Source organism: Coffea arabica, chromosome 8e, assembly GCF_036785885.1.
Source record: "Coffea arabica cultivar ET-39 chromosome 8e, Coffea Arabica ET-39 HiFi, whole genome shotgun sequence".
NCBI classification, from domain to species: Eukaryota; Viridiplantae; Streptophyta; class Magnoliopsida; order Gentianales; family Rubiaceae; genus Coffea; species Coffea arabica.
The window spans coordinates 13,289,911-13,311,008 of record NC_092324.1 but is presented as its reverse complement, the minus strand read 5'-3'; the positions used below and the strand labels follow the sequence as shown (position 1 = coordinate 13,311,008).

At 36.0% G+C, this 21,098-nt stretch overlaps 2 protein-coding genes and 1 non-coding gene across 3 annotated transcripts; 1 reads left to right on the top strand and 2 right to left on the bottom strand.

The window, feature by feature from the left end:
- Positions 1 to 4,064: 4,064 nt before the first annotated feature.
- Positions 4,065 to 6,521, top strand: LOC140012664 (uncharacterized). Its single transcript, XM_072060945.1, has 2 exons — positions 4,065 to 4,458; positions 4,561 to 6,521. The coding sequence occupies exons 1-2, from the start codon at positions 4,065 to 4,067 to the stop codon at positions 6,519 to 6,521; spliced, it is 2,355 nt and encodes a 784-aa protein (XP_071917046.1).
- LOC113705121 (small nucleolar RNA R71) lies at positions 4,632 to 4,738 on the bottom strand. Its single transcript, XR_003451769.1, has one exon. It is a non-coding gene; the product is annotated as a small nucleolar RNA R71 (small nucleolar RNA).
- An 11,898-nt stretch (positions 6,522 to 18,419) lies between the features above and the next one.
- Positions 18,420 to 19,944, bottom strand: LOC113703515 (coniferyl alcohol acyltransferase-like). Its single transcript, XM_027224908.2, has one exon. The coding sequence runs from the start codon at positions 19,853 to 19,855 to the stop codon at positions 18,524 to 18,526; it is 1,332 nt and encodes a 443-aa protein (XP_027080709.1). The 5' UTR covers positions 19,856 to 19,944; the 3' UTR covers positions 18,420 to 18,523.
- Between the last annotated feature and the right edge of the window lie 1,154 nt (positions 19,945 to 21,098).

Genomic DNA, 21,098 nt, shown 5'->3' with positions numbered 1-21,098 from the left:
AACCCTTTACTAATCCCTACGGTTATATTAAGTGATTAGACAAAATTGACCTTTTGGTTTTGACTACACTTACAACTAAAATGGTTGGAAGGGCAAAAAATATATGCTTGTAATTATTTAGGGCCTACTCTAAGACAAAATTTATATTAGGGGATAAAACTTAACTATGAGAATAGTTTAAGGACTTTTGATGCATTTTTACTTCTTGTTCCATCCTATGTTTTCAAACTCGGACCGGACTAGTTGGTCCAATCAATCGAACTAGACACCAGCCAAGCATCTAGTCTAAGTCACCTTAAAAAATTGCTAATCAAAAAACTCGGTCAAATCTGATCAATAATTGGGTTTGACCCGGAACCGGTAAAACCAGGAAAAACTATATTTTATTCATTTTTTCCTAAATTTTTTCTTTGCTAATTTGTGATTTTTTTCAAAAAATTTTCTTCATTTCTAAAGCTTAATTTCCTTTCTCCAACAAATGAGTTCTAAGATATTTGACAAATCACAAGGAAAAGTTTCAATTACTAGAAAGGAAAAGAGAAAATAGATCTATAAATCTACCATTATCATCTTTCAAAGATCTAAAGATCTAAATAAAAAAAGAAGAAAGAAAGAAAACAATAAAAGAGAATGAAAATAAGGAATTAGTGGAAGATTCTTACTCGGTTGAAGAAAATATACAAGAAAATGAACTCATTAGCAAAAAGAAAAAGGAAGAGGGAATGCAGAAGAACGCTGGAAACCTCCTGAGTCCCATCTGATGAAGATGTAGGGTGGAGAAGAAATTGCTTATTAAATATAAAACTTTTCTAGTATTTTGTTTTGACCCTCTATGTTTTAAACAATCATAATACACTCCCAAACTTGTTTTATAATTACTCTATCCAACTTTAACTTCTGTATTTATATTACATATAAACATCAATTTTGTTGAAGAATTGCCCTGTTAAAAAGTTTTTGGCTCATTAATGTGCATTTGAACTTTTCAAGATTTTTTTTAGCTAAGTTCAGGAATTGACCCTCAATTGTTTCAAAAAAATTATATATTAGACCACAAACACTTTTCAAATTATATTTATAGCCTAAATTTGTGCATTTTTTTAATGGATTCTTAATATTAGTTATAAACTCATCAAATATGTCAAGTTAAGGTGTAATTTTATATATAATTTTTATTTTATAAATAATTAACATATACTTACGATGTCATTATGACATCATCCAGTTAGACATCGAATTAGTTGAAACCATTGACCCTGATCTTTGAGTTCGACTAAATCACTGTTTGGTCCAAGTTTAAGAACATAGGTTCCATTAGCACTAACGACTAAACTTGACAGAAGTCCTTAAACGTGATGCTTTTTTCTTTTATCGATTGAGGAGTTTTTTGCGATAATATATTATTGAGGATTCAAAAGTGTGCAATGGAAATAGTTTAGGGGTAGGGTGGATAGTTGCCTCTAAAAAAAATTAGAAAAGTTCATACACAACACATATTTTGAAATTTATTCATGGGATACACTATTCTTGTAGAAGTTTTGCAGGGAATAATATTTTGTTATTTCATATGGAAAGAGTAATTTTTGAAACTCAAGCAAGACTCTCTTCCAAGTTCTGCACACTCTTCCATTTTATACTTTAAATTAATTCAAAGTTAATATGCATTTAGAAAATTAAGTTTTAATACAAAAAGAAAATAAAATCTGAAAAAAGTAATTTTTTCCTATTAGCAGCAAAACTAGAGATATAACTAAATTGGAGCAAACTTAATATGTGAAAATTTACTAATCAAAAAGTGTCAAAAAGATATATGATTAACTAATAATGTAACCAACATACTCTCTCCGTTCCATTTATTTAGTTATATTTGGGGGATCCAATTTTTCAAAAATAGTGGTTTGATTGTGATGTTTGTACTCCTCTTTCCAATTTTACTCCCACAAATTCAAAATTTAAGTTTGAATGATAACATGCATATGATTAGAAAGAAAGGTTAAATTGGAAAGAAAGGCTAAAAAGTGGTTTGATTTTTCTAACATGACAATTGTTTTGTGACATTCCAAAATGGAAAGTATGACACGTTTAATGGGACGGAGGAAGTATTTTGAAAGTTATGTATATATTAAATTTATAATTGCTCTCATTGTGTTTTCATATTCTAATATCTTTCACTTTGTACAATTGAAATAATTGCTTTTCGATATATGTAATCAAAAAATCAGTCATCTAGTAAACTCCAATTCAATTGTGCAATTCATCTTTCATTATTTTCATTGTTGAAAATACTTTTTCCATTATAGCATTAGCAACAGGAATAATCAAACTTAATTTCAAAAGCTCATACACCAAATAATAAACATAATCTTTCTTTTTGCCACCTACTTTCGAGCAAGACCAATTGATAGGTTGCGATTTATTCAATTATTTTATTATTAATTTCTCCTATTATCTAACCCGATGTGGATTAATTATTGGATTCTACTCACTTTTGGTATTTTGCACTTATTTCAGGGAGTAGAATGAAAATATGATAAAAAGTGCCAATTTGATAGAAAAGAAGTCCAAGCCACAGAGTGACCCCAGGGGCAATTTTGGAAAAGACAAAAATCTTTGGGTCCTTTCTTTTGGGCATCGGCTGAAGCGAAGAAGGGTTGGTTCCTTTCCCTGGGGAGCCGCCGCATATCTGGAGCAGGAGATAAAAACCAGAAATTGCAGAGGATTAGGGGGACTTAGCTTAGTTTTTGGTTGACTTTTCCTTGTTAGCTTTATAGTAGCTTTTTCTTTTGGCATGTCAGGGGAATTAGGGGATTGAACCACTTTTCGTAGTCCCTCGTTTTTTCTTTATTCCTTCGGCCGAATTGAATTCGTGCGAGCAAGAACAATGGCCGCAGCTGTTGTTTCAATTTTGCATGGGTTTTCCGCACCAAACATGAACTAATTTCTCCACTCTAGTCAAGGAGCAATGGAGGCTTTGGTTCGCCTAAACTTATGAGATCGATTTAATTTTATCTTTTTCTTTTATTTATTGGTATTCGCATATCCCTTGATTGCAGTATTCATGATTATTTAATTAATTGATTGCTTTGGATCCGGATAATTAGTTAATTTGGTAATCTATTGTCAATTGGAACGTTAAATCCGTAATTGTTTAATTGTCTCAAAATAGTGATAACTGACACGATTAGATTCGTGTCAGGGGGATACGCGGGCTAATTTGAAATAACCTTGGTAGTGCGTTATTTGGTTAGAATAGGGCTCCTCTAATACGTAAGGCAATTGAAAAATTAAATCTTGCGGGCGTATCTAGGATTATTTCCTAATTAGAGCAGTGATTAACGGGCGTACCTTGATCACCGACACAGTAAGGAGGGGTTGACTGTCATCGCTTGTTTGACAGTTATAACCTACTTATCAGTAAATAATTGGAATTGGCTTTGCATCAATGATCAATTAGGTAAACCATTGCTGAAGTTATTTCTTGGCTAGATTTTTAATTAATATTACCTTGATTTTAGTGAATTGCCATTTGACTTTTAGTTGCCTACTTTATTTTATTTTTAATTGTTTTCTTGTGTTAATTGATTTAGGTTTTTAATTATTGTTACTCTAAGTTCAGTGAATTGTTGTTTAATTTCTAGTTAATTATTTATTTTTATTTTCTTATTTGAATTTAATTGATTGTCGTCGTTCCTATAAAATCACCCCCTGTGTTATTTTGGATTTCTTAAGAGACAAATATACCCAGTCCCTAAGGATACGACCCTACTTGCCCTGTCTACAAATTCATAATTATTTGTGAAAAAAATCATCCCATTCGGGTATATCGGATCAAGAAAACTCTTCGGGAACAGGGTGAATCAAGTAACCCATTGCACACCTAGAGTCCCTGCTCCAATACTTGGAATTGGGTTTTGGTCATTTTAACTGGCAATTAGGTTTAATTTTATTATTATGCAGGTTTCGACACCCTGTCAATTTTTGGCGCCATTGCCGGGGACTGGCGTTATTATTTGTTTCTTTTTAAATTCATTTTTTGATCTAACTTTCTGGTGCTTTTCAAGTGTATGCCTCGTTCTTCTCATACAGGTGAATTAATTTTCGACCCAGAGGTAGAGAAGACTGTGCATAGGACAAGAAAAGAGACCAGACAGCTCCGAGAAGAGCACTCCAGTGCTACATCTCAGAGACTTGAGCCAGAAGTTGAACCAACAGATTCGTTTGGAGACACTTCGAGTGACTTTGACCAGGAGGAAGGAACCATGGCTAATGTACGAACGTTGAGGGAGTTGGCTGCTCCTGATTTAAATCAGCAGCCTTTAGGCATTACCTTCCCCACCCTAAATGATAACACTCCATTTGAACTAAAATCTGGACTGATTCATCTTTTATTCTCTTTTCATGATTTACCAGGTGAAGAGCCGTATAAGCATCTGCAGGAGTTTGATGTCGTGTGCAATAGTATGAAACCCCCGGGAATCACAGAAGAGCAAATAAAAATGAGGGCATTTCCCTTTTTCTTGAAGGATTCTGCAAAGGACTAGCTGTACTATCTGCCACCAGGTAGCATAACCACGTGGGACCAATTGAAGAAAAATTTTTTAGATAAATATTTTCCTGCGTCCAGGGCTGCAAGTCTAAAGAAAGAAATTTGCGGGATCAAGCAGCACCCAGGGGAGTCACTCTATGAGTATTGGGAGCGGTTCAAGAAGTTGTGCAACAAGTGCCCCCAGCACCAAATAAGTGAACAGTTGCTCATACAGTATTTTTATGAGGGGCTCCTTTTCAGAGACAGGAGCATAATTGATGCTGCAAGTGGAGGGGCATTGGTGAACAAAACCCCTCGGGAAGCAAGGGAGTTAATAGAGGGGATGGCAGAGAATTCAAAACAATTCGGTACGAGCGAGGATGTCCCAATACGCAAGGTGAATGAGGTAGAGACATCCTCTATCCAGCAGCAGCTAACTAAGTTGACCTTGTTTGTTAGGCAACTGGCTATAGGAAATGCATCTCAGGCCAAGGTGTGCGGGATTTGCACTGGTATGGGTCATTCTACAGACATGTGTCCAATGATGCAAGAGGAGGGTGCAGAGCAAGTGAACATGACAGGTCACGTGCCCGCGCCAAGAAGGCCCTATGACCCCTATTCAAGTACCTACAACCCTGGTTGGAGGGACCACCCTAACCTCAGTTATGGAGGGAACAGGCAGTCCAATCTCGTGCCTAATAGACAACAAGAGTACCAGCAGCAGTACCAACCCCGACCACCTCCGCCACCGAGCTCTAGTCCATCTTTGGAGGAGATGATGAAACAACTGAAAGCAACCATCTCGCAAAATCAGCAAAGGACGGACTCCGAAATGCAGGACATAAGAAATCAGATGAGTCAAATGGCCACAAAAATCAACCGTTTGGAGTCCCAAGTAAATGGAAGATTGCCATCCCAACCTGAACTGAACCTAAAGAACGTAAGTACAATGACTTTAAGGAGCGGGAAGGAAATTCAGGGGCCCGAACTCGTGACTCCAAAGGATAAGGACGAAGAGAAGATTGAGAAAGAACTTGAGGCAGAGAATACAAGCACCAAAAATCCAACGGTACTCCCTGACCCGATTATAGATGTTAAAACTAATCCCCCTCCATTTCCTTGCAGGTTGGAGAAACCGAAGAAGCAGGATAAAGAGAAGAAGATCCTAGAGGTGTTTCGCAAGGTAGAGATCAATATCCCCTTATTAGATGCCATCAAACAAGTGCCGAAGTATGCAAAATTTTTGAGAGACCTATGTGTCAACCGAAAGCGGCTGAGGGGAGACAAAAGGATCATTGTTGGGGAGAATGTGTCAGCAGTTCTCCAAAGGAAACTTCCACCAAAGTGCGGGGATCCAGGTAGGTTTACTGTCCCATGTAAGATAGGTAATACTCTAATTAGGAATACCCGGCTGGACTTAGGAGTATCGATCAACGTAATGCCTAAATCTATGTATACTTCTCTGAACCTCGGTCCATTAAAAGAAATCGAGATAATAATTCAATTAGCTGACCGAACAAATGCATACCCTGATGGGTTGATAGAAGATGTGCTGGTTAAAGTTAATGAATTGATATTCCCGGCTGACTTTTATGTACTTGACATGGATGATGATCATTCCCCTGACCCCTCACCTTTGCTACTAGGTAGACCCTTTTTTAGCACAACACAGACAAAAATTGACGTTAATAAGGGTACATTGTCCATGGAATTTGATGGAGAACTAGTCCACTTTAATATTTTCGATACAATGGAACATCCTGTTAACTCTCACCCTGTGTTTGCTATTCATGCTATTAATCCCTCTGTGCAAGAATTTTCTGAATTTGCTTGTAGGGATAAATTCAAATTTACTGAGAACAAGTATAAAGGGATAAAAGCACTATATGAGGTGAAAAGGAATAGAAAATTAAGAAAGGAGGCTGCCCTCAAAGGCTATTTGGATCCTGGAGTAGGGCCACCGATTTCCAGGAAAACTGAGTTACACCCAGATTGAAGAGTGGTGTTCAATATCTAGCCAAAGACGTTAAAGAAAGGCGCTCATTGGGAGGCAACCCAATTATTTCTTTTAATTGTTGTTTTGATTTCGTGTGATAGTTTAAATATGTTTTCCTTGAATTTGACTGATTTCGGGTTTCAATTTTCGTTTTTGATGATTTGCAGGTGTCTCTCTGTCATGACGTGCCCGCGTCATGACCCATGAAGAGCTCATGGTCAGAGAGCTCCCCCGTTCTCATTCCGTGCCTTCGTCAGAGAGCTAAAGGTTGAGATTTGCAATTTTTATAGGAAAAAAATTTAATTAAATATTTAAAAAAAATAAAAATTTTTTTTTTCCTTTTCACCGTAGCTTAAATTTCCAAAAAAAAAAAAATCTCTTTCTTTTTCCTTCTTTTCTTTTCTTTCTTTTTCTTTCTTTCTTTCTTCTTCTTTGTTTCTTCTTTGTTTCTTCCCCGCTGCCCCTGTTCACCCTTTCTTTCTTTTCCTCTGCGCACGCCGCCGTCGCTTACTCCACCTCACCCGCTGTCCGCGCGGAAGCTGCAACAGTTCCGCCTCGCCCACCTCGCAAGCGCCGCCATCGAGCGCCGCACCAGACCACCAGCTCGCGCTCGCCCCTCGCGTCTCACTCTGTTTCTCCTCCGCAGCTCCCTTGCCAGATCCACCTGCGCGCGCCGCCGCTGCTGGAGCTCGCGTCACTCCACCTCACCCGCTGTCCGTACGGAAGCCGCAGCAGTGCCGCCCTCCCTTTCTTTCGCACACCATCCCTCCACCTTTGACCACTGCCCTCCTCGCCAGATCACCGCCGCTACTACTACGGACGCTGTCTGCCATCACCACCTGTCAAACAAATTGACGGGTGGAGGTAGTGCTGTTCACCTCCGTCACTAATATTTTTCTGGATTTTAAACTGCTGGAGTTGTTGCCATTTTCTTAGGTTTCTGGGTGGATATTAGCAAGTGGTATATTGCTTGATTTTCTTTACATGTGCCTTGCTTGGAGTTTCTATTGCATGTTTTGATTACAGTTGGATTTATCAGTGTTTTGGGCTGCCTATTTGAATTGCTTCTTCCCTGTGTGTTTGGTCAGCTGTTTGGTTGAATACCCAAACCCTTGTGCTTATATTTGCTCCCAGTTGAGTTATGTATTAGACTTTCTAATTGGTGACAACTTTTGGGCTTTAGGGGTGAGTTCATTTTGTCATTATTTCCTACCTTGTTGGGGTCATTTTTGGTATCACTTGAGTCTATTTTCCTGCCTTCTGTCTTGAGTCCATTGGAGTGACGTGAGTTGAGTAATTTCTGCTTTTGTTTGTTGATTTGGAAGATTACTGTGCCACTTTCATTGCTTATTGCTTAGTGATTACGTCTAATTAACAATGTGTATAGCATGGTGCAGAATTTGGCCGCATTCATGCAGCATGCGAGTCTTATGCCTCAATTTGGGTACCACCCACCACTTTGACCCCACTTCAGGGAAGTTTTGTTACCCTCTCCCCTACTTGTGATGTTAATTTGCTATATTGAAGGCAATGTATTGTTTAGGTGTGGGGGGGATCAGATCAGTTGTGGTTTTAGTTTTAGCAGTTTTTAGTTTTTAGGTGTTTTTCCTTTATTTTTAGTTTGTTATTTGTCTAGCTTTCGTTTACTTTCCGTCATTTATCTGTCTAGCTCTCCTATGACTGCCGAGTTTGATGTCGGATTGTTGCCTCTATTTCTGCTATTGCCACATTTTAATAATAAAAGTGTATCAAGTTAATGTGGTTGAGTCCAAAAACATCTCTTTGGTGAATATCGGTGATTATTTTACATTTATAATTTTTGGTTAACTTTCCTAGGTATAGGGAATGATTGTTGGCATTTTCATGTGAATTGGTCCGGTTATTAACCTCAGTTCTCCATGTTTGAAAATGAGGCTATCTGATATAAATTCTCTTTTGATTTTTGTGTTATTTTGAGTTTTTGTGTTATTTGGCTGTGAAGAAGAGTTGATTGTACTCCGCTAGTCTTTACTATCGAGTAACCGGGGATCTTCACCAAAAGTGTCGATTCTCGCGTCAAAAAGTAGTAATTGCTATGAGTACGTGGTCACGTGGCGATAGAAGCTGAGTAACCGAGCTCTTTCATCTAACAAATGTCAGAGTTCGCGTCAAAAGGCTCCAATGGCTAGCGACTAAGTCTTTTGGCACTATTGAGAAAAGCAAAAAATCAAAAAAATAAAAAAAAAAAGATGGAAGTAAAAAAAATGTTAAAAAGAAAAAAAAAGCGAATGTTGTGTTCGTGTATAATAATAGTCAGCTTGCCGATTTATGGATTTAATGTTGAGATTTTGGTTAATAGTTTGACCATTTGCTGATAAATGTTGTGCGTCATTCCTTTTTCTTAGATTAGTTAACCTGAAATTGGAGGAGTTTGTGGTTTAGAAGCTAACCGGAGTGATGTTTCTTGGACTTGACCATTAATGCTTGATTATTATTTTTCTTGGTATCTTGGCAATTTGGTGGATAGAGCAATAGCCACTATCAAATATTGGTGTTTGTTTGCTGTTCTCATGCTTGAGGACAAGCATGGTTTAGGTGTGGGGGGAATTGATAGGTTGCGATTTATTCAATTATTTTATTATTAATTTCTCCTATTATCTAACCCGATGTGGATTAATTATTGGATTCTACTCACTTTTGGTATTTTTCACTTATTTCAGGGAGTAAAATGAAAATATGATAAAAAGTGCCAATTTGATAGAAAAGAAGTCCAAGCCACATAGTAACCCCAGGGGCAATTTTGGAAAAGACAAAAATCTTTGGGCCCTTTCTTTTGGGCATCGGCTGAAGCGAAGAAGGGTTGGTTCCTTTCCCTGGGGAGCCGCCGCATATCTGGAGCAGGAGATAAAAACCAGAAATTGCAGAGGATTAGGGGGACTTAGCTTAGTTTTTGGTTGACTTTTCCTTGTTAGCTTTATAGTAGCTTTTTCTTTTGGCATGTCAGGGGAATTAGGGGATTGAACCACTTTTCGTAGTCCCTCGTTTTTTTCTTTATTCCTTCGGCCGAATTGAATTTGCGCGAGCAAGAACAATGGCCGCAGCTGTTGTTTCAATTTTGCATGGGTTTTCCGCACCAAACATGAACTAATTTCTCCACTCTAGTCAAGGAGCAACGGAGGCTTTGGTTCGCCTAAACTTGTGAGATCGATTTAATTTTATCTTTTTCTTTTATTTATTGGTATTCGCATATCCCTTGATTGCAATGTTCATGATTATTTAATTAATTGATTGTTTTGAATCCGGATAATTAGTTAATTTGGTAATCTATTGTCAATTGGGACGTTAAATCCGTAATTGTTTAATTGTCTCAAAATAGTGACAACTGGCATGATTAGATTCGTGTCAGGGGGATATGCGGGCTAATCTGAAATAACCCTGGTTGTGAGAACCCGTAAATTTCCTTATTTCTAGGCCTTATTTTAATTATTCGCACGCCTTTTATGCATTTTCTTTATTAGAAAATTTTCTGAATAATGTTTATGAGTAAATATAGTTTTTAGAAGATTTTTCTAGTATCGGTTAGATTTTGAGAAAGTAAGAACGTATATCGGACGTGGGACCCGCTAGTGCGGAAAGTTCGGTCAAATTCGGCCAATTAAGTTAAGTTTGGGATACAGAGTTTAATTTACGAGGTGCGAAGAGATAATTAGAGGTTGTTATATGGATGAGAGTGGAGAGACAAAAGGATAACCATGTATTAATTATAGTGACAAGTGTCACTTGGAGAGCTAGTCTTACTTTTGACCACTATTCATACTTTACCAAATAAATCAAAAATTGACCCAAAAATCATCCAAAAATTGCAAGCTTTGGCCGGCCCTCTCCAAGGCAAAAGAAAGGAAAACTCTTCAATTTCTTCCTTCTCTTTCTTGCTCAATCTCACAAATTAACCGTTAGAATCTTGATTTACTCCATAAAAACCCTTAAGTGAGTGGTTGTGAGGTGATTAGGGAAGTGGTTTGGAAGCTTAAGGTGCTAAGTTGCTCTCGTTCTTGGGTTGTTAAGGTGAGTAACTAAGGGACACTTCTTGCAACTCAATAATGCTTATTTATTGTCATGTGTGAGGTGAATTGATGATTTTAGGTGTTGATTCATGACTTTTGGTAGAATTTGATGCATTTTCTATTTAATCATGAATTTTTCTGTTTTCATATCATTACTATTGTGTGGCCTTGTATGATGGTTGGAAATGATCTAGAATAGAGCTAGAATGCGTAAATTGTGGTTGTTGCGGAAAATTTCCGCATTTCCCGGAAAATTTCAGAAGTTAGGGTTTCAATTCAACCATTCTGCCCGGTACTGTTCCTCATAGTTAGAGGCCGAATTAGCCTTGGGTTAAAACATGAAAGTTGTAGGGAATAACATTTTATAGATGTCTGCAAAATTTCAGGCCAATAGGAACAACGTAACCTGTGAAAAAACTGAAATACCCCTGCTGCCCTGTTTCTGTCCGAACTTGGTAATCAGCTTTGGTAATTGGTTAATTTGATTGGGAATGCTTCTGATTTGGTTGTTGATGTCTTCTTAAGAATTGTAGCCTTGTATCTTAGCTTTCGTATGTCTTTGGAATCACTTGATTTGGAATTAGGTAACCTGACTTATGATGTTTAAGCCAGAATGCGGTTTGTAAACCTGTTTTGACGGTGCTGGTTTGGTATGTTGCATTTTTGACCTGGTTGCACTAGAAACTGGACTGAGTAGCCTTCTTCAACATTGTAGCCCTACCTTTTAGCTTCGAAACGGTGTGTATTGAACCTCCATCCGATAATCGTAGTGCCAATGGTGCCAAAACCACAAAATGATGTCAAAAACTGTTTCTATGGTTTAGACCTTAATTCCATTTCCGGATTTCCCTGGTTTACTCTAGTGCTTATACATTCTTATGGAGCCCTATTTTGGTAGTATGTAGAATTGGTTTATGACTTGTAATCGAGTCTTATTGTGCTTATTTGAATATTTTAGGGCGTGACGGTGAGTAAAGACGCTCTTTGGGCGGAAGTTTACGAAATTCCACTTGCTTGCTTGGTGAGTGTACTACTCACTTGCTTGTTACTGTGTGGCTTTGTTTATTTGAACTGGATGCCTTGAATGCTTATTTGCACTGTTGAAACTGATTAAAGTGAGGGTGTACTTGATCGCCCTTACCCCCTTTTGTATTATACACGACTGTCTACTGTTTCACTATGGTACTTGAAATGTACATGGAAAACTGGATTTGGTGTCGTTTGGACGAGGATCCAATGGCTTTTACTGTTACTACTGAGCTCAACCCCATTGGTAGTCGATTGAATCGAGCCAGCGAGGGCTTGGTCGTGAAAGTTGACGAGCCATGGGGACTGTTATATGGAATCTTGAAGTAGTGAAACTCTTGATTCCGGTATACTCGAGTATTACCGAATTTCTACTGTTTGGAGTTCGGGCCCGGTAGGAGTATGTTGGGTGGAAGGAATGGACGTAAAGTGGAGTCTATGGTTGGTTACTCTTAAACATTGACGGAGGGTCAATGAGGTCCGATCAAGAATGCAAGCGAGAAAAGAGGCTCTTGAGAGCCGCCCGTATCCTTTTATCAACACTATTGATGTGGCCTTTGCTTACTTTTGATATATTGGAATGAGAAGCTTGATGCTTATATGAACTTTGCTGCTTGAGTGATAGTATATCACTGGGCGTAAGCTCACTCTGTTCCTTTTGTTTTCCTTACAGGAAATTGATTACTTTTGGAAAGGTTGTACATGTAGGTTGCCGAGTTGAGCTTATGTAAATGTATTTTTGAATAGCTCCTTTTGGGCAAAACCCTAACTGTAGTTTGATCTAATTATCTCGCTTTTGTTTTGTAAATTACAAACGTATGTATATAACACTGCTTAACCCTGTTTATGGGTCTTATTTGGTTTGGAAATATTTTTCCGAGTTATATGACATGGCACCCACTACTCACCGACGATTTGATTTGCGTTTGGCTATCTTGCGATTTCGACTTGTGTGAGCGCATATTATTTTCCCGAAACGTCTTAGATCGTGTTTGCCTGCACCGTTAGTCCTGGCGAGAGTTGAGCAGACAGTCCGCTAACCTCTTTGGTTCGCCTTAGGGGAAGTGGGGCTGTCACACTGGTAGTGCGTTATTTGGTTAGAATAGGGCTCCTCTAATACGTAAGGCAATTGCGAAATTAAATCTTACGGGCGTACCTAGGATTATTTCCTAATTAGAGCAGTGATTAACGGGCGTACCTTGATCACCGACACAGTAAGGAGGGGTTGACTGTCATCGTTTGTTTGACAGTTATAACCTACTTATCAGTAAATAATTGGAATTGGCTTTGCATCAATGATCAATTAGGTGAACCATTGCTGAAGTTATTTCTTGGCTAGATCTTTAATTAATATTACCTTGATTTTAGTGAATTGCCATTTGACTTTTAGTTGCCTACTTTATTTTATTTTTAATTGTTTTCTTGTGTTAATTGATTTAGGCTTTTAATTATTGTTATTCTAAGTTCAGTGAATTGTTGTTTAATTTCTAGTTAATTATTTATTTTTATTTTCTTATTTGAATTTAATTGATTGTCGTCGTTCCTATAAAATCACCCCCTGTGTTACTTTGAATTTCTTAAGAGACAAATATACCCAGTCCCTAAGGATACGACACTACTTGCCCTGTCTACAAATTCATAATTATTTGTGAAAAAAATCATCCCATTCGGGTATATCAGATCAAGCAAACTCTTCGGGAATAGGGTGAATCAAGTAACCCATTGCACACCTAGAGTCCCTGCTCCAGTACTTGGAATTGGGTTTTGGTCATTTTAACTGGCAATTAGGTTTAATTTTATTATTGTGCAGGCTTCGACACCCTGTCAATTTTTGGCGCAAGGCCAATCTTGCTACTTAACTTCAAAAATTGCTTTGCAAGTTGCTTGTGTGTCCTTAACAGCCACAATCAATTGTAGATTCTTTACCAACCTTTATTTTCAAATGCCATTATTTAGGTGTTTTTCTTGGAATTTCACAAAAATCCTGTGTAGAGTCATCCGTATAAGCTCTTTTAACAAAGTTTTGTACAAGCAAAATCTTAAATTATACTCGAGTGGAACTAGGGTATGGCAAAATCTTAAATAACAAAGGTCTTCTATAGTTCAAGTCCTGATAAAATGTGTACTATAGGACCCAATTGGGTACGTACAGGAAGGGACCTCAATGAACCACTTTTAGTACTACATAGTTTTTCTCTTTTTAACGCGCTAGTACGATGTTGGATCCATTTGAGTGCATGGAGATTAACCCATCAATCATTGTAGAGGGCAGTGTCTTTCAAATTAGCCTAGACTTCTTGGTTGGACCTGTTCAATGGAACCACTCTGTTGGCACGCTAGGCAAAGCCAAACAGCACATTAAGCATGTTTGGATTGCAAGTTTTTGAAATTTGTATAGAGAAACATACTATAGCAATATGATTTATGTGAAATAAAAACTAATTATAAAATATGTTGAGAGAATTTTATTTTATTTTTACGAAAACTCACCATCGATGCAAGGTTTAAAATGAGTAAAACCTAATCAGTTGGATCGGTTTTTGGAGTTCGATAGTATATTTTGTTTAAAATTACATATTTGAATGTCATTTTGTGGCTACAAGGTCTTAATTAAATTATGGTTACCTAGTTTAACTTAATTTGAAGTATTAGTAATGTTTTATTAGGTTCTTGTACTGTTTGTGGCTTATTAACGGTTCTAATATTATATTTTAGGATAAAATGCATTTGTCATGAGCAAACTATTTCAAATAAAATTTCACTTTAACTGTGTATTAATTTTTTGTGTCAAATTCACCTATTACGTTTCTAAATACGTATCGCATTGGGTTGAAATATTCTCATACTTTAAAACGTAAGCATCCAAAATAAAAATACACAAGTGCAATTTGAGATGTAATGACATCATGGAAGATTATAAAATGTATATAGCCCTCCGTAAGAAGGAAAATAACTACTTGAACCAACAAAGAAATATGAAAGAGAAGACGGAGAAAACCAGTTGACCCAGCCGGCTGAACCAATCACACCAACCAACCCAGGAATTGGTGAACTCAAACGATTTTCTGACAGTGCTGGTTTTGAAGACATTGCTTTAGGATTGACAACATTTTTAGTAAATTCAAGTAACATTTGAGCTCAACACAAGAGATTGGACTCGAGAACTTTAATCTTAAAAACTGCCAAGCTTGTTACTTAAACTGCTTGAGAATCTTCCAACAAAAACCACGAATTGCAAAAATTTTCAAGTAGAGCCAATTTACTAAAAAAGACATTTGAAGAAAAATGAAAAATAGGAAAAATCATTCAAAACGTCCCTCACATTTTGTAAAATGACTTTTTTTGCCCCTCACTTTAAAAAATATAATTTTACATCTCTTACAAATTCAAATTGATCAAAATTTGTCCTTACCTAAGTTTTTGACTAGTTTTTTGTCGGAATTTATCACCTGCCTTATGTGTGATCATTTTTAGGGGCAAAATTATCAAATTAAAATTTATATAATCCGATCTATAGCACCTTACATTTTATAAAATGAATTGTTTTGTCTCTCACATTTCACAAACTGAATTCTTTCATCCCTCATTGACCATGTGTATGAATAATTTTTGTAAAAAAAAATTATATATATATTTATTTGATTTCACCTGAACAGTATAAATAGCATGTAATATATCTTTATTTGATTTCACCTAAACAGACTAATTGTAGTTGTACACATGCTATTCATTTAATATATGCATGAGTTTAAATTTAGCAATTTTGTTTTAAACCCATATATATCTATTTGATTTCACTGTGTGAATCTATTCAATATTTGTGACATTTTTGCTTTTGGTAATAATTCATTTATTGAGTTGTGTAATAAGGTTATCTAATTAATCGATCCTAACTCGAATTCTAAACTTATGCTAACAAATTACAGTTTAAATTTGAAATTTCTACTCACCATCTTTAAATCCAACATTTGAATTTCTTGCCTTGTGATTGTCTTAAAATTTTAAAGTGTCAATCACTTATTTCTTTTTGTCATATTGTGCCTTTGTTTACCTTTTTGTCCAAATTTAATTTAATATAAACACTTGATAATGTTTAGAATTAAATATATTTTTTGTTTCAATTTTCTAGTAAAAGGAAATGAACATGAGTGAAAAACTAATAATTTTTTTAAACCCCTGTATATATGTATTTAATTTCACCTAAACAATATGTTCAGGCAATATCAAATAGAGATATATTACATGTTATTCGTATTATTCAGGTGAAAATATATATATATGTTAAAAAAATTATTCATATACATGATCAATGAGGGATTTAAAAATTATTTTGTAAAATGTGAGGAATGAAAAAATTCATTTTGTGAAATGCGAGTGACAAAATAATTCATTTTGTGAAATGTGAGGGGCAATAGATTGGATTATGTAAAGTTTAATTTGACAATTTTGCCCTTGAAAAATGATCACGTCCAAGGTACGTACGTAGTGGATTATGATAAAAAAACTAGTCAAAAACCTAGGAGGGGACCAAATTTGATCAATATGAATTTACAAAGAATATAAAATTACACTTTTAAAAGTGAGGGACGAAATAAGTTTTTTTGGCAAAATGTGAGGAATGTTTTAAATGATTTTCCCTAAAAAAATATATAGTCATCACCAATAAAATTGATGTATTGCAAAAAAAAAAACAATATTGATATAGCACAAATTATGGGATCACTCCCGTTTTCTAACTACTTTACTTTATGTCAAAAGTTATGTGCAACCCCTCATAAGATTTGCAGTGTCTCTGAAATTTTATTTATTTTTGGTGAAGTTTTGTTGTTTCTAGTTAAAAGAAAATTATTGTGAAGAGAATTTCTCATACACACCATGATCTTCATTAGTAACGGAAAGGCCTTGAACACTTGTACCACTAAATTAAGCCTCTAAATGCATAGCCAATATAGTTTAAACACTTAGGTCCCGTTTGGCTACTTTTTTTTTTTAGAGTTGTTTAAGAAAAATATATTGTAGTGAAGTTTTCCCCCAATTGTGAAGACATAACAGATGTTCTATTGTTTAAACGTTTATTTCTGAATTTTTGTGCTCTTTATGTTTCCAATACGATCACTTAAAGATGGTAGGACGTCGACAACAGATTTACAAGTTATTAAACAAGAACATGGAATCAGATGAGATGATGAGGACAAAGCCTTTCCTCCATGCCAGAAGAGGTTAAAACGGAAATCTATTGCAGAAGACCTAAAACCTAGGGTTAATTACATTTACCTCCCCTGAGGTTTGACCAAATAACAAATCGATCCCTGAGATTTGACCAAATAACAAAAAGGTCCCTCAACCGTTAGTCTTTGCCGTTGACTGTTAGGGTTAATTACATTTACCCCCTTGAGATTTGACCAAATAACGAATCGATCCCTAAAATTTGACCAATTAACAGATTCCTCCCCCACACTAACTTCTGTCACTTATATGTAACGGAAATAGCCAAAAATCTTAATAACCCTTATTGATTTCCATCAAATTTTAGGGATCAAACGGATCGATTTGTTATTGTGCTCTTTATGTTTCCAATACGATCACTTAAAGATGGTAGGACGTCGACAACAGATTTACAAGTTATTAAACAAGAACATGGAATCGGATGAGATGATGAGGACAAAGCCTTTCCTCCATGCCAGAAGAGGTTAAAACGGAAATCTATTGCAGAAGACCTAAAACCTACTGTAAGAAATCGAAGCAAACGGAAGCAAGTGATCGTCATTTATTACGAAAACTCTCTAGATTTCTTTGGTCTTTTCCAGATGTGACATGACCTCGTTTGGCTTTAATCAGTCTTAAAGAGCTGATTGAAAACCATTCATAAGTTTGGCCAGCTTCCAATCAAATATCATGTTGGAGTACTTTCGGCCCAAGCTGCAGAACAAGGATCAGTCCTTATATCTAGTACAGATATTTTACTATTGACAACCCATATTTCTTTGCTTTCTCATTGATCAGTCCTTGTTATTGCAAAGCTTCTTTCCTTTTCTCATCCTCTGACGGTGATGGAAGGAAAGAAATTAATCTATATGTATACATTCCATTATTGTGGATTGCACTAGCGGAACAATAATTTTCAATTTGGTAGGGAGGGAGGAAGAAAATGAAATATATAAGTTTGGAGGCCATACACTTGATCAAAATAGGTTTTTTCTGGGTAACAAAAATTTATCTGTAAATAGGGTCATTGAAGTTTTTATGGGGCAAATGTAATATGCAAGAAAATAGCTTTAACTACATAATATGTGCTCAAGTTTGGGATACAAGTATTTATACCAAGATAATTACTCAACTTTTAAATTTTTAACACAAGTTTTTGTTAAAGTTTTTAATGGGACAAATGAAATTTTTTGAAATTCTTGGGGAACAAACAAACCTCCTACCCCTCTAATTGCATCCGTGGTGAATTATCCATATAAAACCTATAATTCGTCCCCAATATCTAACTTAGCTCGTAAAAATATTAACTAAAGTTACAATGAGATTCTTGACTTGGCTCTTAAACTGTCTTTCCCTTTCTCCTTACAAGGTTGAGTTTCATCTTGAAACTATATATATGATTCATTAATGCCGGCTCTCTGTCTTTGGTTGTTATTGTAACAGCCAGTTGCAATAATCTACTTCCACCATTTGTGGAAGTGAAGCACCAGCACCCACAGTTGTCGGAAGAGCACTGGAATGGATAAAAGAGATAATGCAGTAACGTGTTCAAATTTAAAGTATAAAGTGCAATTTTGGAATTATTACAAAATTTAGATGTAAAGCAAAATTGGCCCCAAGAAAATTACCATATAAGTTTCAAATGAATTCAATAAAAAATGTAATATATGATCACAACACAACACAGGCAAATCTAGAGAGCAGATATAATTAGGACAAATTTGTGCACTAGAGTTGAAGAAATTTGGCATTCATAGGCTGAAAAACATGATTAGGATCTGACTCCAGTGCAGCAATCATTTCAGGCCATAAGATTACTGAGACGATCCAAGATCCATCACCCTTAGCACTTGGCCTTTGGTTAATGTAACCTACTCCAATTTTTTCAATGGTGGAACAAACTGTTCCAAGGATTGGATTTCCAAAACCAAAATCTATTTCTGAGACTGGAAATCTTCGTCCAGATGAAACAACAATAGCTGGACCTCCAAGGCCTAACACAATCTTAGATAACATCAATCCAGGTCTGTGACACTCAATCCAATCGATCAAATCCAAGAAATGAGCTTGATTGGTTACTTTGGAGATTGAATCATGAACCAATGTTGCAGTTTCTGCTAGTGACGCTTGTTTCAATCCATGGACATCTCCATCTCCAAACGCTACTGATATAACATTGCCTATGTAGTTGGACATAGAGTTTCTATCTTTGCCTAGTCTTGTTCTTCCATCGACTAACCACCCCATCTTGCATTTTTCATGGTTTTTATTGATTGCACGAACCATAATCTTCCAGACATAAGCTGAAAAGGCCTCAATTTTGGTTCTCTCTTCACTATCAAGAGATGCAAGTCTTTGCAAGCTATCAATACTTTTCACATCAACATAATACAGCCTCTTCAACACTTTATTGCCCGTTGGAATGTTGGCTATGTCTTGTAAAGTGCAGGAAATGAAGTTTTCATCTAAAGATGGATCATAAGTCGGAGGAGACCTTGCCTGGATCAGATCTCTACGGTGATCCGGTGAGCCAGAAAGTGACTTTGAAGTTGCTATCTCAGACCATGTAAGAAGAAACCTACCAAAGGCACTTGCATCACCCAAGGCATGGTCAAATGTAAATGTCATTGATAAGTTTCCACAAGTATAATTCGTCACTTGGATTTGTAGGGGGAAATCTTGATGGATTGTGACTAACTTTCCTTCCAAAGATTTGTCAAGGTTGTAGAAATCCAGTTCTTTCAGAGGGATATTTGCCTTGGCTTCCACAAGAAGAGCACCACTGTTATCACAGATGATCTCAGGCTCATTAGTTTGTGAATTTTGAACAATTTTACCAGCAAACGGGTAGAAAAGACTTAGACATTTGGCCAAAGAATCTTTAAGGGCAGGAAAAGGAGTTGGTATATGATCCTGAGGCTTGTTGTAGAAGTAAAAATAGGTGACAGGAAACCGTCCTGATAAGAGATCGAGGTTCGAAAGAGTGAGAATGTGAGAATCTGGCAAGGGACCTATAGCTTTTACAATAGTTTTCCTGATGAATTTCACCTCAAATCCCATGAGAAAAGCTAGCAATATGCACTATGTTTATTGAGATGTGTAGAGCATAGAAGAATATCGACTAAGATATATAGGCCACTTGTATAGTGGATGAGTGTTAATAGAAGGCAAGGACACTACTCAACCTCCAAATATTGTGGAGTATTGCGTGATGGCTTGCAACCGAGCAATACCATTTGAACTCCAAAAGCAAACGAGTTTTAATATATTAAATTAAAAAAGGAGGCAGATTTAGTTGAGTTTTATGCGTTTAGCAGGTATAATTCTGACAAGGTTTAGTGTCTTATCCATTGAGTTTGATGTATAAAAATAAAATGGTTACATTAGATTTGTATGAGTTTATATCAAATTTTGAATTCAATAGAATTGGACAGAATTCAACTGAACCTGCCTCTATCTCATTAAATTTCAATCTCACCTTGTGTTAGTGATTTTTCAGTAACTAATTTACATAGAGTTTCGTTTCTTTACATTTCTACTTTGTTTATTATGGCCAGGAGTAGCTTTTATTCATATACATTGGACACTTAATTATCTCAAATAGAAAATATATACTCTAAAGACTACTATCATAATACATGAAGAGTGAGCATGTAATGGTATTCTTTTGATATATAGAAGGTCGACACAAGATTAAGAGTTGCTAATTATACCCATAAAATATAATTAGTCAAATGAAGCCTTGATCCAGCGATAAGGCAACTAGAGTTCAAGTATTATCCTATGTGAATTTATTCCAAAATGTTGTTAATTATCATCCCACTGATTGTTGATCATTAATAGTAAAATTCTTCATGAGTTATAATCTATATGTATCCATTCCACTGTTGTGGGTTACACTAGCTGAACAATAATTTTCAATTTGGTAGGGAGGAGGAAGAAAATGAAATATATAATTTTGGAGGCCATACACTTAATCAAAATAGTTTTTTTTTGGATAAAAAAATTTATATCTGTAAATTGGGTCATTGAAGTTTTTATGGGGCAAAAGTAATATGCAAGAAAACAGTTTTTACTACATACTATATTCTCAAGTTTGGGGGTACAAGTATTTATATCAAAATAATTTCTTAAGTTTAAATTCAGAATACAAACGTTTTTGTGGTCCATAATGGAAGAAAGCACAAAAGAGAAAAAAAAAAAAGGGGAAACAAAATAAGTCCTATTGTGTAGAAACAAGAGGAAAGCTAATTAAAGCTCAAATCCAGTGGACTAGTCCACACATTATCAATTAATTTTAATT

Bases quoted from the DNA above. Each gene is read 5' to 3' on its own strand.
- LOC140012664 (XM_072060945.1), top strand. From the start codon at position 4,065: ATGCCTCGTTCTTCTCATACAGGTGAATTAATTTTCGACCCAGAGGTA. The intron at 4,459-4,560 runs GTATGAAACCCC...ATCTGCCACCAG, and splicing joins GTTTGATGTCGTGTGCAATA to GTAGCATAACCACGTGGGAC.
- LOC113703515 (XM_027224908.2), bottom strand. From the start codon at position 19,855: ATGGGATTTGAGGTGAAATTCATCAGGAAAACTATTGTAAAAGCTATA.